Consider the following 14,794-nt stretch of genomic DNA (forward strand, 5'->3'; position numbering starts at 1 on the left):
GAGGAGCTGGCGGAGTGCAGCATGTATGGAGGACAGAGTGAGTGGGTGGTGTGAGAGGAGGAGAGCACTGGTTAGTGCACGCAGGGTTTGGATATGGGCTCTGGAAAAATCACTGTAGCTTAAGGATGAAAAATGGATGAGAGAAGGCAAGACTGGAGACAGGGAGACTAGTCAGGAGTCTGCTGAAGCTGGTGATAGCTCCAATTAGGGCAGCAGCAGAGAGGACGGAGAGACATAGGCAGATATTTAGGAAGTACAATTCACATGGCTAGTACGGCCAACTGATAGGGGCAGGGGGAAAGGAAAGAGTCTGAGTTGACTTTCTAATTTCTGGCTGGAGGTTCTGTGTATGTGATGATACTACTCAAAGAGGAAATAAAAGAAGAGACTCATATTTGGTGGTGGTGGTGAGCAGAGCTGGAGGGGAGGAAAATGAGTTTACTTTGAGATAGACTGAGTTTGAGGGCATTCAGGCAAAAATGCCCAAATGCAGAACGAACTAGAAACCTGGTGATCAGGAGAGATGTTAGGACTGGAGAATGACCTAGAAGTCCTCAGCATGGAGAGATGTAACCACATACATGAGATCTTCCAGGGTAAGTATGTAAAGTGAAAAAATAAAACAACCTAGACCAGAAGACTAAGCTAGATAGATAGAGCAAGAGGATCCCAGGAAGGTGTCTGAGAAAGAGTGGCCAGAATACTAAAAAGAAAAATAAGAGAGACAGTATTTCAGAAGTCAAGAGAAGCAAGGTTTAGAGGAAAGAGTGGTCAGCAGTGTGTCAACTACTGCAGAGAGGCTAAGTTAAAATGAGAATAATAAGAACTGAGAAGTGTCCATTGGACTTAGCTACAAAGACATCAGTAATGACATTGGCAAGAGCAGGTTTGGTATATGGGAGCGGCTGGAACCAGAACACAAAGGACTGAGGCTGAGTGGGGAGGCAAGAAACAGACACTGAATTCTAGCCCTCACTCCAGAAATGATGGAAGGGAAGAGGTAAAGCTAGAACAGGTATTGGGGGAGTATTTCCAAAAGATAGGAGTGGGACACAAACATGATGATAGGAATTAAGCCAATGAAGAGGAAGACATGATAGGTACAAGAAAGGATGGGATCCAGAGAAGGCAGGAGAGGCAGGGGCCCAGAACAAGGTGAAGGACTTGGCCTTCGACAAGAAGAAATGAAAGCAAGGATGAGAGGGATTAGATGTTGAAAGTGAATAAAGAATTCACTCTTGTGTCTTGAACATGAACCAAAGTGAATTCTGGTATACATTAGAAGGCAATTGCATCCAAGAAGATATTCGCCACCTATGTCTTGGATTTGGGGATCTGTGGCGCTGATTCAGAAAAGCATACAGGGCCGGCCCGGTGGCGCACTGGATAGTGCGCCGCTTGGGAAGCGCAGCGGCGCTCCCGCCCGAGGGTTCGGATCACACGCACCCAAAAAAAGCTAGTAGGGAAACTTGCCAGAATTTGAACCCAGATCTGCCAAAACTCCAAAGTCAGACCATAATTGTGTCTCCCAGTGTGTAAATATCTATCAAATACTTTGTGCACATGTGTGAACATGCCAAACTTTGAATGATTTAAGTATAACCTGTATTTTAATACTTAGGACAGCATCATAAAATTAATTTCTAAATGAATATTGAAATTTATCCAGTTTCTATGTTTAGCAATTGGTGTTAATTTACCTCTCATAAGTGCTAGAAAGGTTCTACAATACCTCCTCCAGCCCTTTTATACTATTCAAGCTTTTTATTAGCCCTAATGTTGATTGCCTTCCCAGGGCATCTACTAGTTTGAGTATAATTTGTCTAATTAAATTTAAAGAAGAGATGCACACTTTTTAGTATTTGGAGTCAACAAAGACTGTAGAAAAGGTCCTGTTGAAATATCTTTTAAAAACCATATGAGTTCATTAGAAATGGAATGCATTCAGTACAAATCCTTGCAGAGTGTAATGCCTTATTTTAATACGATGCAGTGATGTATATAAAATACACTTTTAAAAAGGCTATGCTTACTGTCAAACCCATGTTTTATTGAAAAAGGTTTTGATAGTGTAACCCACCTACTAAAAAATGCCTGTCTGCAAATGCAAAGATTATATGGCTTAAAGAAACTGCTTTAGTCAGACCTTATCACATAGATTTGAAACCAGTTTTTAGATCCTACTCATATATGTTCTTGCTTATTTTTAGAGCAAAATTTTAGGTATTTAGACACACAGAAAATTATTTCTTCAACATTGGGATTGAATGCTCTGCCAGATTTGTTTTGTATTGGGCTGGATTTTTCCCTCCCTTCACACAAGAGCCATTCGGAATTTAAAGATGAATTGTCACAGGGAAGACAATCTCATTTATCATACCCTTGACTTTCTTTTAAAGGAGACACACTTATCTGTTCCTATGCTCCACCTCTCTGAGAGCCACTTTAGCAATAAATTAGGCCTGAACTAAAGTTCATTGAAATAATGCAAACATTTTACATTTTAATTAGCTTTGGGAAGTCAAGAGCCATTTTACTAGTAACCCAAAGAGATGTGAGTTGTGCCCAATCATTGACCAAAAGGACCCACCTGCCTCTTTCTCTGGAATAAAAACACAAATAAAGCAGAGCAACCGATTGAAAAGGGCCAGAGTCAGAGGTCAGTGCCTAATGTCAGCTCTCACCCTGGCCGGGGCCATATGACTCCATTGTATGTCCTGGAGGAAGTGACTCAACATCCCTGGCCCTTTGTAGGGAGCAGCAGAAGACGTGGTGAGGTTCTTCCTAAAGAGAACCCCACCACTGATGACTCTCAAGAAATCAAATCCAGTTTCTAGATTTACCTGGAGTAGTGATGTCCAGCAGTTGGCTTTTCCTGTGACATTACTGCTGATATAATGTGAGAATATTGTTTAATATAATGAAAACCATGTTTTCAAAAATCATGAGCATGCAGGTGGGGAAAACAAACCACCCATTTGTGTTTACCTGTGTGTGGGGCAACCAGACAGTAAACCTTGAAAGGAAATCCTAAGTATTAAATATAGTATTGAGAGCAGCAATCAGTGCCTACAGAAAACAGTAACATGGAGAGAAAGAGTTCAACCCCCCCCCCCCCCCCCCCCCGCAACCAGACAGTAAACCTTGAAAGGAAATCCTAAGTATTAAATATAGTATTGAGAGCAGCAATCAGTGCCTACAGAAAACAGTAACATGGAGAGAAAGAGTTCAACCCCCCCCCCCGCCCCCTTCCCAGCAGAGGTACTGCTCTTCCTGTTCGGAAGGAAAGGTCATTCCACATCTTTTGTCTTCTCACCCTGCCGCTGCCTCCTCTCCCGTGATTATCGCTGACCTCACACAGAGCTGAAGAAGCCACGGGGAGCGAGAGGAAAATCTGAGGCCCTGATCTGTCTGGGGCGGCGAGATTTACAGAGCTGGAGCTACTGGTCAGGGCTCAATAGAGGGTCCAATCTCTCTTTTTTACGTTGAGATGGAAACTCGCTCAGATGGCAGCCTGGAAATGCTGGGTCGTGGGGCGCTCCGTGGCGCTGTTCGTGGTGCTGAAGCCCGCCCCGGGGAGCGGAGGCAATAACCCACCCCCGGGCGCTCGGCTGCCAGGGGCTTCGGGCTGGGATCCATGCGAGGCAAGTCTGGAAAGCACTGCCGCCCACAGAGGTACAGCCAACTCCACTGTTTGGCTCACTGGCTCACTTCTTTGCAATTGCAAAACGGCTGGTTCACTTCTCTTCCCAGGAAATGTCACAGAGCCCACTTTAAGCTTGCTGATTTGGCATATCTCTTTCTCGATGTCGTCTCTGCCAATACTCACTCTCCCATTCTCTCTTCTTTGTACACTATTTTACCTTTGTAGAACACCTTACATTGCCACACCCCTCACTGGCATCATCCTCGGAACCGTTTCTCTTTCACACATACTACTCCTCTTCTCCCCACAGATATTTTTGGCTGGCTCTGCCTCTCCTCCCCCAAGCACTTTTGAACTAAGCAGGAGACTACTATCTCAATGTGCAGGGTGGGCACCTCACTATAACAGCAGAATTCTTGATTTCTCCTTGGCAATGAATGAGAAGAGGCAGAAACGGACCCAATGGACCAGGAAATAGCCCCTTAACATATTTCTAGGAAGATAATGTTTGCATGGATGGCAATCTGGAGTGTGGGGAATAAGGACACATATACAAGGAACAAAGTGAACGCAGGGGCTTGGACCTTGTGGGAGGTGCCAGGCTTATCAGTTAGAAGACTCCAGCAGGCGGCGCTCTAGTTCCCGGTGCTGGCGGTGGGAGCTCCACTCCATTCCCTGCTCCACTCTAAACCCTTCTGCCAAATAACCCCTCAGACATGCTTGGAGGTCTGTCTTCCTCTAGATCCAAGCACTTATCCAGGCTATATTCCTCTAAAAGTACCATTTGCACAATTCTGTTTACTGTAATGCACAGTAAAAAGGGGAACATAAATAGAGAAGAGAGGGTCAGTGGTAGGATTATTTTTTTTCTTTTTTTGATGTGATTGATGGTACTAAGATGAAAACTGTTTAATCATCAATAACATGATTCAGCAGTTGGGAAATGTAAACAAGTTGTGCAACTGCTTGCTTTGGTAAAAGCCCTGGATGGGGCCCAGAGGGCTGGGCCAAGCCCCAGTAGGGCAGTGCCAGCAGGATGCCCCCTCCCTCCCACCAGGGCAGAACTGGCTGTGCCTACAGACTGACTGGTGTGACCTTTGGCTTTTGCAGCACACAAGCAGTTAGGCTGGGGTTAATGGCACTTTGCAGGGAGCTCCAATTGAGTAAACAAAAAATGCCTTGCCCTTTTCTAATGGAGCACATTATTCTGAAGCCTAAGCCTTCATCCAGGCCCCTGCAGCTGCTCTGCAGGTCAGTGCTACCAATAAAGCAATTAGCCAATGAGAAAACTCTTCTTCCCTGAGGGGGACTCAAGGGTTTTGTGGCAGTTGCTTTGCTTTGCTCTGGGTTTTTAAACAGGCAATCCAAGTTGATCTGAGCCTCTTACATCAGACTCCAGAATGAAGACAGTGAAATTGTGTGTTTGCTGAGTGTGATATTTTAAGGGACTGGCCCCTTGTTTGACACAGCCTGGAGATCTCACTGCTTCCTGTTCAATTAACCTGAACCATAGCTGAACTCTGCCCTTTGAACTCACTCAGCAGATAAATACATTAGCTCACCTAAGGAATCATTAATATTTTTCAATCACATAAAACAAACATGAATGTCCAAAAATAACCCAAGGGATAGCCAATTAGGAATAGCTCATGCACAACGTTGAAAAAAAAAATATCAAGAATGGATGTTATTTACAGAGCAAAAAAAAAAGTCAAAGAAGAAATGAAATGGGTCATGACAACAGTTCTGGAGACAAAGGGGACTTTCATTTTCATATCTGCAAGAGGTGCTGAGCAATATTTAGCAACTCTTACTCCATCTACACTGCTCGAGAGCAAAAACTGTACCTTGCTCTTGGACTAGCTTCTACCCACTTCCATCAAAACACACAACTCCAAGCCCCCTCTCTCCCTAAGTGACTTCAGTATCCATACTCATATAGAGTCCAAAATAATTGCATTCCTGGGGGAAATTCTATTCCTAATTTGCTGCAAATGAACCAAAATAATTATTGTGGCAGTACCACTGTTTTTAAGTGAACCAGCTTAAATAAACCAAGCTAGTGGCTTGACTGAAATAATTTTACAGTAGAAAATGATGTTCCTGAGATATTGCTACTCTATACATATAACTGATTTCATTTTGTTGGGAAAAAAAAAGAGAGGTGCTGAATGCATCTATTTTGTCTTTATCCCTGCATGTCATCTTAGAAGAATGAGAAAAACACCCCCAACTGGGTCATTACACATTTCAGTTTGATTTAATTTCACTTCCCACAATTCTGCCTTGTGACCTCCTCCCCTCCTCCCCTCTTTTCATTTTTGTTTGGTTTGGAGTGTGGGCTTAATGCCCAGCTATCCTAGATGAGAACACTTAAAGGAATATCACAAGCACGAAGGGTAAATCTATTGAACGAGGGTCTTTAACTATGTGGTTTCCTTAAAGGGAAAGGTTGGATCAATAGGATCAATATGAAAGGTTTCCCTGGCCCTGCATAAAAGGGTAAGGGCTTCTCTTTTCACTGGTTTAACTTTACTCTCTGACAAATGCAAATCAATGGATCTGTGTTTACAACAGATTCCCTAACAGACTCAACTTGGGCAAAGCCCAGAGCCTCGCCCTGGGGAATGTGGGGGTTGGGAAGCCCAAGCTTGCTTTAAGGGGACATTCTAGGGCACACACTCATGCTCAAGACCCTGGGGTAGAGGGGGGAGCAAGCCGGCATGGCTACCAATCACCCTTAAAAGAAGGGGCTTGCTGCCCACCCAGATCCTGCTGGAACTCAAGGAGCTGCTACTGTTTGTGGCTTCTCTAAAGAGGACAAAAATGAAATACCAAACAGGTTCCTTCAAGGATGTCAATGCGACATAAATATAAAGCCTATATTCTTGGATCCGGTGAGGCAGTCAATCTGGTTTCCCATCAATATAGATGTTGGAGGCTGACTGGACAGAGGAGGCTACAATGAAATATGTACAATTGGAGCAACATGAGTATTTGAGCTCTAGGAATGCCCTTTCTGCCCTTTCTTAGGTGGTAACTGGCTCTTCTTAGTAATGACAAGGCAAACCACTAAAACTGTGGATTCTTTTCTCCTTAATTTTACCTTTCCCTTTAAAAAGGTGATGCTTTCCAGAGATTACATGACTTCAAGTCAATACCAGTTACAGAGAAATTATTTTTCTTCCTGCAGGAGAAAGTATATGTATATTTGATTACATGAGCCAAAGTCCAATGCTGATTAAATTACGTTGGAGGTGTGCTTCTAACCCAAACAAAGTCTGCCTTCTACAGAAGAGTAATGGATCCTCAAATGGTGAGAGAGGCGCCAAGGTAGAATGCAGAGCCGTCCTGCCCTCTGGGACAATTTGTGTGGGACAGTTTTTCACAATAAATATCCACAGCTTCTAGGACTCCTGCTCCCCAAGCGAGACTACCTCCATCCCCACAGCCCACAGCCTGACTCTGTGCCTTGCCCATCAGATGGGCTGCATTACCCAATGAACTTCCCTACCTCCTCTCTCTCTACCCCTAGAAAAACCTATACACATTTTGCAGCCACTGCCTTGCATCAGACTTGGAAATAAAAAAGCCTTTCCCCCAAAGGCACTTAGGTTGGTTACGGGGAAAGACTGGGTGATGAGGGGTAGTGATGGGCCCCCCTGGAATGAGCCAGCTCAAACAGGCTCTGCTCCTGACAGAATAAATGACCCCACAGGGCCCCATAATGAACTCTCTCCACCAAGGAGAGTGATCTTCCTGGAGGAAGGGACTTCCCCCAGGTCAGGAAAAATAAGGGTCCCTAAAAAGGTCTGGGGTAAGCAGAGCCCAGAGTCTGCAGATGAAGTTTAAGGCACAGGGTGCCTCCATCTTCACCCTCTTCCCCAGGGCCTTTTATCCAGGCAATTATTTCTATTTATTCCTTCCTAATTTCCCTTCCATTGGCAGGATCCCAGAAACTAAATCTCTCTGCTTCTCCTTTGAGGTTTTCTTTCCTCCAGGGATCCCACTACATGATACCACTTTTCATGAAGAAAGTTTCTGCCAACTCCTGCCACCAGCTGTGGTGTAGTGGAGCCCACTACTTTCTTCCTGAGAACTCTTCAACCCCATTCCTCTGGTCTTCCTTTAGAAATGAGTGTCTAAAGGCCAGAAAACCTGGGGGACTCTCGCACACATCAAGAGGTGACCCTAAAATGAAGTCTTGGTTTGAAGACAGCAGGAGAGGCAGGTTCTCCTTCCCTCAGGGCTCATGTCTAGAGCTCAGAAAGGTAAAACTAGTCTAGGATCCTGTTGCCTCTGGGAAGACCTGGCTCAAGAGGAGAGTGGAGCAGCTGCTGGATCCTTGTAGGGACACGGAAAGAATTTAGGTTAATCAGCTCAACTTCTGCCCTACCCTTACCATTTACCAGGAATCCTGACCTGTCTTGGGATTCTAGGTTGGGGGTGGGGGAGATTCTAAGACCCTCCCCTCCTAAGACCTGCTGAACCATCCCAGAGCCTAGAAGTCATGCATGTGGGAAGGGGGCCAGTTGTCTTCCAGACCAAAAGGAAGCCATCCACCCTCCCTAGCTTTTGCATCCGATCACCTCACTTAGCTCATTATAGCTTTTAGGAGAAAAGTAATGCACTTTCAAACTAGAAAACAAGGTGGTGTATCAAAGCTCTCCTCTTTAAGGAAGGCCACTGGTGAGAAGATGAAAAACAAATACCTGCTCACCCTCTACTTCATCTCAAAGCAGAACAAAAGATGTGTTTTTTTCTCTCTCTCTCCTTTCCTTCCTTTTTCTCATTGTTCTTGGAGAAGGAAGGAAAACACTCCTTTCTCTCCAGATTGATACCTTGTCTTGAAGGAAAAGCTTAGCTTTCTCCAAATGGAGGATTTATAATTTCAAAAACACAGGACAATTTAGTTCTTATCCCACCCCCACTCTGGTCCTAGCTTTTTCATTCGTTCCATAAAATTCACCTTAGCGTTCCTTCTGGAAGAACAAGCCACCACTGGCAAGGGAGTGGTTGGCAGGGTGGAACGGTGTCCCCCACCAGCGGGAAGCAAGAGCTTAACAGTTTTCTTTTCCAGTCAATGCAGGTGTCTCAGGGAAAACCTCCCTACTCGGGATGGGCCCGTGACTCCAGCCTGAGAGCAGAGAAGGTTCTCTCCAAACGGTGGGAGGGGTTGGGTGGGGTTTCTCCAGTCCGCTTTTTCTATCTTCCTGCCTCAGCGAGGTGGGAAACAAGATTCTTCCCTGGTTGACCCCTACAAGCCCAGAGCAGAGCTGACCATTCTGAGGGATGAAGTCCAGGCTTTTGTTACTGGGGCCACGTTTGACTGTCCAACTAATGTATCCGCGTAAAAAGTCTGCGAGTGGGCGCCTTCGCGGGCCCATCTGGTGGGTGCGCGCGGAGGCTGAGGAGGAGGGCAGGGAGGCCGGCTAGAGAAGCAGAAAACCTCCGGGAGAAAGGGGCGGGCTGGGGCCTCTCGGGGGAGGAGCTGCGGTCAGACCCGAGAACCCGCCCCCGCCCCGAGCTGGGGGAGCAGGGGAGGGACGCGGCTGGAGCGCCGGGGAGCCTGGGCGCTGGCGAGCGCTCTGCTGGGAAGAGCGCGCCGTCGGGCTTACTGGAAACTCGCCGGATCAGATTCCAGATCAATGAAATCTGGGTCCACACGTTTACGTTATTGTTGCTAGCATTAATGCTCTTTTAATCTGCTAAACATTATCAGCATCGATCTCCCTCCATATACACATTTGTTTGAGAAAGTGACATAACCACGCGGTGGAAAGCTTGGAATAAAAATAAATGCGCAGCCTCTCGCGTCCAGGGCGCCGGGAGGCCCAAGCTACTTCTGCAGCTCGGGTTCACTCCCCTCCCTCGCGCCCCGCCTCCTCGGCCCGCTCCCGCCCACGCTAGTGCGTGTTAGGAAGGTGTTCTCCGGGCTCCCGGGACTTGACGCAGCAAGGACGGTAGCGGGCTTTTCAATTATTCATCCGACCAGCCCGCAGGCGAACAGATCGTCTGGTCCGTACCGGCGTGGGCTGCGTTCGGCCTCTCGGGCTCGGATCCCGAACTAAGCCGCCGGAAGAGGTTGGCTGGACCGGGAGCCGGAGCAGCGGGAGGGGAGACTGAGGTGAGGGGTGGGGGGACGCTACGAAGGAGGTCCGTTTTCCGCCCCTCGGCTTGGAGACTCCCAGCGGTCCGCGTCACCCAAGGACGTCCCCGGCGCAGCAGGAAACACACACGCACGTGGTGCCCCGGCAGTGCCCAGCCGCTACAGGCGTCAGGTGGCCCAGGCGACATCTCGGCGGGTTGGCTAAGGGCCCTCGGCCGCCTGAACAGAGTTGGCTCCAGACTGGCCGCTGGGAGCTGCTGCCTGGAGAGGCCCGTGCGTCTGCCCGCTGCGGGGACTGGAGGCAGGCCTCGGGCGGCGGAAACCTCGCCAGAGAATGTAGCCGGGGGCTCCGCTGTCTTCCGGGCGTTGGAAGAAACCACACCCCGCCACGGAGGACTCGCTTTTCCTCGAGGGCCGCCCGATCGGGTTCCTGCTTGGGTTCTCTTAGTCCCTCCTTTTTCGTGTTTGTGCTTGGTTCAGAGGCCTGGGGGGCTCAAAGTGGGAGAATGTGTGTGCTCGAACCCGCAGGAATTGGCCCTTGCTGCCTCTGGCCGGGTTAGTAACCCCCTCACCCCCACCCCTGCGGGGACCGGCCTTGTGAACCGCCGGGGAGGCCCGGCTGCGCGGGGTCACAGCCACTAGCTGCCCTGCCACCCTTTTCTAACGCAAGCGTGCATCTGGAATCCCTTTCTCGGAAACCTAATGTCAGGGCAATCTGAGTTTCTCCCTTCCCCCTTTAAGTGCCACCCCTAGCTGTGGGTAGCCGAAATGGCCAGCAAGGAGGAAGAAAGGACCTGCCAATGTTGTGATTGGTCGTACTTCGCCTGAAGGTGAGTTTTGCAGGCGCTGGACAAATTAGACATCTTATTTGTGAGGCCCCCTCAACCGCCTGTCTGCTTGGGCCTTTGGCAGGACTCAGGGGTGCCCAGAATAAGAAAAAAGAAAGGAAAACTAAAAGGAGGGGGTGGAGGGAGAGAGGGAGGGATAGAAAAGAAGCCGGACCTGGGCTGGACGGGAAGCCGTGTCGTCGAGGCGCAGGGCTGGGAGTCGGCCGAACTGCCCTACGGAGCCCCTCGGCTTATTTAACCCGGTGGGCACAACGGCATAGGACCTCAGAGGCGTCCCGGCGGGGATTCCGATCGATTCTCTGGCGGAAAAGACCTCCGCTTTTCTTCTCCGTTTGCTCCTGTCCTCTAGCTCCTGAGCACATAATACCTACTTACCAGTCCCAGCTTCTGCGTCAGTGTCTGAAGAGACTGATCTACTGACCCCAAACTGAAAAGCCTCCTCTGTAATAATAACCACTCAACACACTTGTAGTTGCTGATAAAATGGCCAGATAAAAAGGCTAAAGCTCTTGTCCCTTTTCAACCAAGGGTAATAAAACAGACACACATTTGAATGCCTGAGCAAAGCGGGGTCCTCAGCAGGCATTTCCCACTGGTTGGAGGAGGCGTTCAGTCTCCCGCGGTGGCAGCTTCAGCACTCCCCCGCCGAAAAGCCAGCGGCTTGGGCCATGCGCTCCAGTCCTACCCCTGGGGAGTTGACCCTGGGACTCCGTGGGCGTGGGTGAGGCTGAGGATCCCCACGATGTCACACTCTTCCTCATCCTAGCAATGCCTTGGGCGTTGTAAAAGCTGAGAAGCACTAATACAAGGATATTTCAAAAAGTTCGTAAAAAATATAAATTAAAAGATAATACGAACCTTTCCATGAACGTTTTGAAATACCATCCTAGGTGAAGCATTACTTTCCGCTACACTTTCAGACCTACATAGGCAGAAGGTATGTGTTTTTGTTTTTGTTTTTGTTTAAAGCTGTGTCCTTTGCAGGACAGGCGTGAGGGGGCGGCAGCGCTCTGAGATGGGCCAGAGCAGAATAGGTGTCATCCTGTCGCACTGTACCCCCAAGACTAGCTGCCAAGTTTCTTCAGGACCCCAGTGCCCAGGAAACCAGCGGTGCTAGAGCCCATCTTAGAGGACCCGGAGCATTTGGGGGCATCTAAGACAAAGGAGTACTACAAGGTTAAGAACTGTCAATAATCCTTCGATTTACCTCTCGCCCCTACTCTCTACTCGCTGCTTTATTTTTGCCAGGAGACAAGAGCAAATTGTTGAAAGTTGTAGTAGAGGATAAAGAGTAAACTAAATGAGAAAGAAAAATAAAGGAAGTTTCTAAATCTACTCAAAAGTATCTGAAGTCCACCGACTTGGGGAAGGTGTTTGGGGGGAAAGTGGTTTTCTTTACCTTCTTAAATCAACACTTTGGGGCGATTACTAACCGGAGATCAGAATCTTCCAACGGCGGGGCAAAGGAGGAGGCTGCCAGAGCGAAAACGCCTCCTCCCCAAGCCCGGGCGACCACGCTGCCCGTCACATCCCCCGACCCTGTCGGGCGACGGAAAGTGCACCCTACAAGCTGGCCTCAGTGGTGCGAGCAAAGCCCCGGGGCGCGGGAGTGGGAGCCTGAGCTTGCAGCTCCGGAAGCGCGCTGTGTACGGCGGGTTCGGAACCGCGTCCCAGTATCTGCGTATTGTAAATCAGTGCCACCATGAAGTGTTCCCCCAGATTGCCCACTGATCCCCAGAGATCCTTCCAGTTCAAAAGAGGCCGTTCATCTCGGCTTGCAGTATTGTGTCTTCCCCAGTGTGTGTGTGTGTGGGGGGTTGGACACTTTGCTCCTCTGGGCGCGTGGCTGGGTCCTCCGGCAGCGCAGTCACCTCGCACGCCGCGCGGAATCTGTGCGCACAAAAGCGCGCAACTGCGTGCCAGTCGCAGTCACTGCTGCGTCGGGGGGGGCTGGACACTTTGCTCCTCTGGGCGCGTGGCTGGGTCCTCCGGCAGCGCAGTCACCTCGCACACCGCGCGGAATCTGTGCGCACAAAAGCGCGCAACTGCGTGCCAGTCGCAGTCACTGCTGCGTCCTTACCTCTAGCTCCCGCACCCACCGCCCACACAGGAGGTTGCTGTGCTCCTAGAACAATAGAGGGCTGTACCTCGCGGCTCGGCCGCTAGAGGAGGCACAAAGAGCCGAGCCGGCTCCAGAACAATGTAACCGGCGCGTCCACCGGTCCCCTCCCGCCGGCCGCCAGCCCTCCCCGCTGCCGCGCTAGGCGCACAATCGGCGCCCGCTTAATGCAAAGGCGGAGCCTGCCGCTGGCGCCCGAGAAGCATTAACTAACCTGCATCTCAATTTCCGAGCAGTTCTTCCCGTGAGCTCCTAACCTCTCTCGGAGCCCCAGCAAACCTCGGCAAATCCCAGCAAACGCTGCGAGTAGGACAAGGGCGGCCGGCGAGTAAGGCAGGGCTCTGTCCGCTCTGTCTCTCCTCCCCCATCCTCCCAAAGTGGTGCATGTGACAGTCCCAACCTTCGTCCTTGCACCCTCCCCTCTCTGTAGGCAGTGACACCAGAGCTGGCCCAAGCCCGCTCTTTCAGTCAATCCCGGTCAGAAAGTCCGGCGCCAAAGCCAAGGTCGGAGATGGGCTCCGAAGCAATGTTGTATTTTGGACGCCTGTTCCCCACGGGGGCAAGGCTGTGCTTCCTGCCAATGATCAAAGAAGTTTGCCCGAAAGGGGTGGGTAGGAGGAGAACGGAGAGTTTTTTCTCTTCTGAAGAGCAAAGCCCCTCAACTGCCTCCATATAGGGAGACTAGGCAGCCTGGAAAACTGAAATGTGTTGTCTCAAAATGAGTTCAAGTACACAAGGTTTTGAATATGGCAGTTCCCGGTTTCCTTGAGTCCTAAAAAGAGAGGGCTCCTAGCGGACACCGTGCACCCCCATCCCACCTCCCACTACTGGGGAATGTCGGAAGGAGAGGGCAAAGGTTGGCACATTGAGAGGAGGGCGAATGAAATGGGGGGAGGGAGTCTCGGTCAAGGAAGCCTCAGGGACAAGGGGGGAGGAAGGGAGAAAAAAAAAAGAAAGAAAGAAAAGGGAGAGAAAGAAGAGGAGGAGGAGAAAAAGAGGAAACGGAAGAAGAAATAAAGACTAGAAAAAAGAGGAAGCATGTAGGGGAGAGGAGGTGAGAACCAAGAGAAGTGACTGGGCTGGCAGTCCTGGGCCACAAGCCCCAGGGAGCCCTTTCCCCAGCAGCCTGACTACCCCCTGGGCTTACCTGCCAGGCGCAAGGCGGACATGCGCTGGAACTCGGGCTCCTGCAGCCACTTCCACATCCTGCGGAAGGTCTCCCTGCCAGATTTGAGTTTACTCCATGGTTTTGGATTCCGGAGCAGGTCAGAGAGAGTCCCCTGAGACCGGCACAGCACCCTCTGCGCGAAGATCGCCTGTGGGATGCTGTAGCGCTTCAGCTCAGCAGTGATACGCTGGGCCACCTCTTTGGTGTTGATCTCCTCCAGCTGGCCCGACGTGGCCACCTGCGAGCCTGATGAGGACGAGGGTGGCCGCTCGCGGCTGGGCGCCAGCACTGGGCCATGGGACTGAGTGTGGCCCGGGTGGTGCAGGCCGTTGAGGTGCGACATCATGGCAGCGGGCGGGGTGCCCAGGCCTCGGGACAGGTGTTGCTCACCGCGAGTTAGCATGGCAGTGTGGTGCGCGTCGAAGTTGGGGCTGAGCATTTTGTCATGGCCCGGAGGACCGTAGTTGGGCAGGCTCTGCTGCGCGTTGTGGAGGCCGCTCAGCCCGTTGCCCAGCGGCGTGGCGGCCAGTGGGGACAGGCTTTGGCTCATGCCGGGCATCTCCTTGTAGGGACTGTAAAGGTTGTTCATGGCCGGGAGCCCGCGCTCGTCGCGCATGAGAGTAAAGCTGCCGCTGACGTTGCCCGACAGGCGCTGGTGGTGGTGGTGGTGGTGGTGGTGCGGGTGGTGGTGCGGATGCGGGTGGTGGAACTTGTCGGACACAGTGGAGATGGGTGGCAGCGGCTGGAGCGGCGTCAGCGTGGTGTAGGTGTTGCTCATGCCCATGCCGGGTGGGGACGAGTCGCAGGACATACTCATGGCGTGGTGCAGCGGGATGGAGAGCTCGGGCCGGTAGTCGCTGCCGTCCAGGATCGAGGCCATGCTGGTGACCATGGCCGAGCGCGA

The 14,794-nt window shown here is 50.5% G+C and overlaps 1 protein-coding gene across 1 annotated transcript; it reads right to left on the minus strand.

Moving 5' to 3' along the window:
- Positions 1 to 12,532: 12,532 nt before the first annotated feature.
- ONECUT2 (one cut homeobox 2) lies at positions 12,533 to 14,788 on the minus strand. The gene is made up of 4 exons (XM_008578958.1): positions 13,870 to 14,788; positions 12,937 to 13,022; positions 12,710 to 12,765; positions 12,533 to 12,626 (listed from the first exon to the last, which is right to left on the minus strand). Exons 1-4 carry the CDS (start codon positions 14,780 to 14,782, stop codon positions 12,533 to 12,535), a joined length of 1,149 nt encoding a protein of 382 aa, XP_008577180.1. The 5' UTR covers positions 14,783 to 14,788.
- Positions 14,789 to 14,794: the final 6 nt, after the last annotated feature.

Source organism: Galeopterus variegatus, unplaced genomic scaffold (assembly GCF_000696425.1).
Source record: "Galeopterus variegatus unplaced genomic scaffold, G_variegatus-3.0.2 Scaffold1791, whole genome shotgun sequence".
Lineage (NCBI taxonomy): Eukaryota > Metazoa > Chordata > Mammalia > Dermoptera > Cynocephalidae > Galeopterus > Galeopterus variegatus.

Bases quoted from the DNA above. Each gene is read 5' to 3' on its own strand.
- ONECUT2 (XM_008578958.1), bottom strand. From the start codon at position 14,782: ATGGTCACCAGCATGGCCTCGATCCTGGACGGCAGCGACTACCGGCCC. The intron at 13,023-13,869 runs GTAAGCCCAGGG...TCCTACTCGCAG, and splicing joins GTCCGCCTTGCGCCTGGCAG to CGTTTGCTGGGATTTGCCGA. The intron at 12,627-12,709 runs GTGGGCGGTGGG...TTGTGCGCACAG, and splicing joins GGAGCACAGCAACCTCCTGT to ATTCCGCGCGGTGTGCGAGG.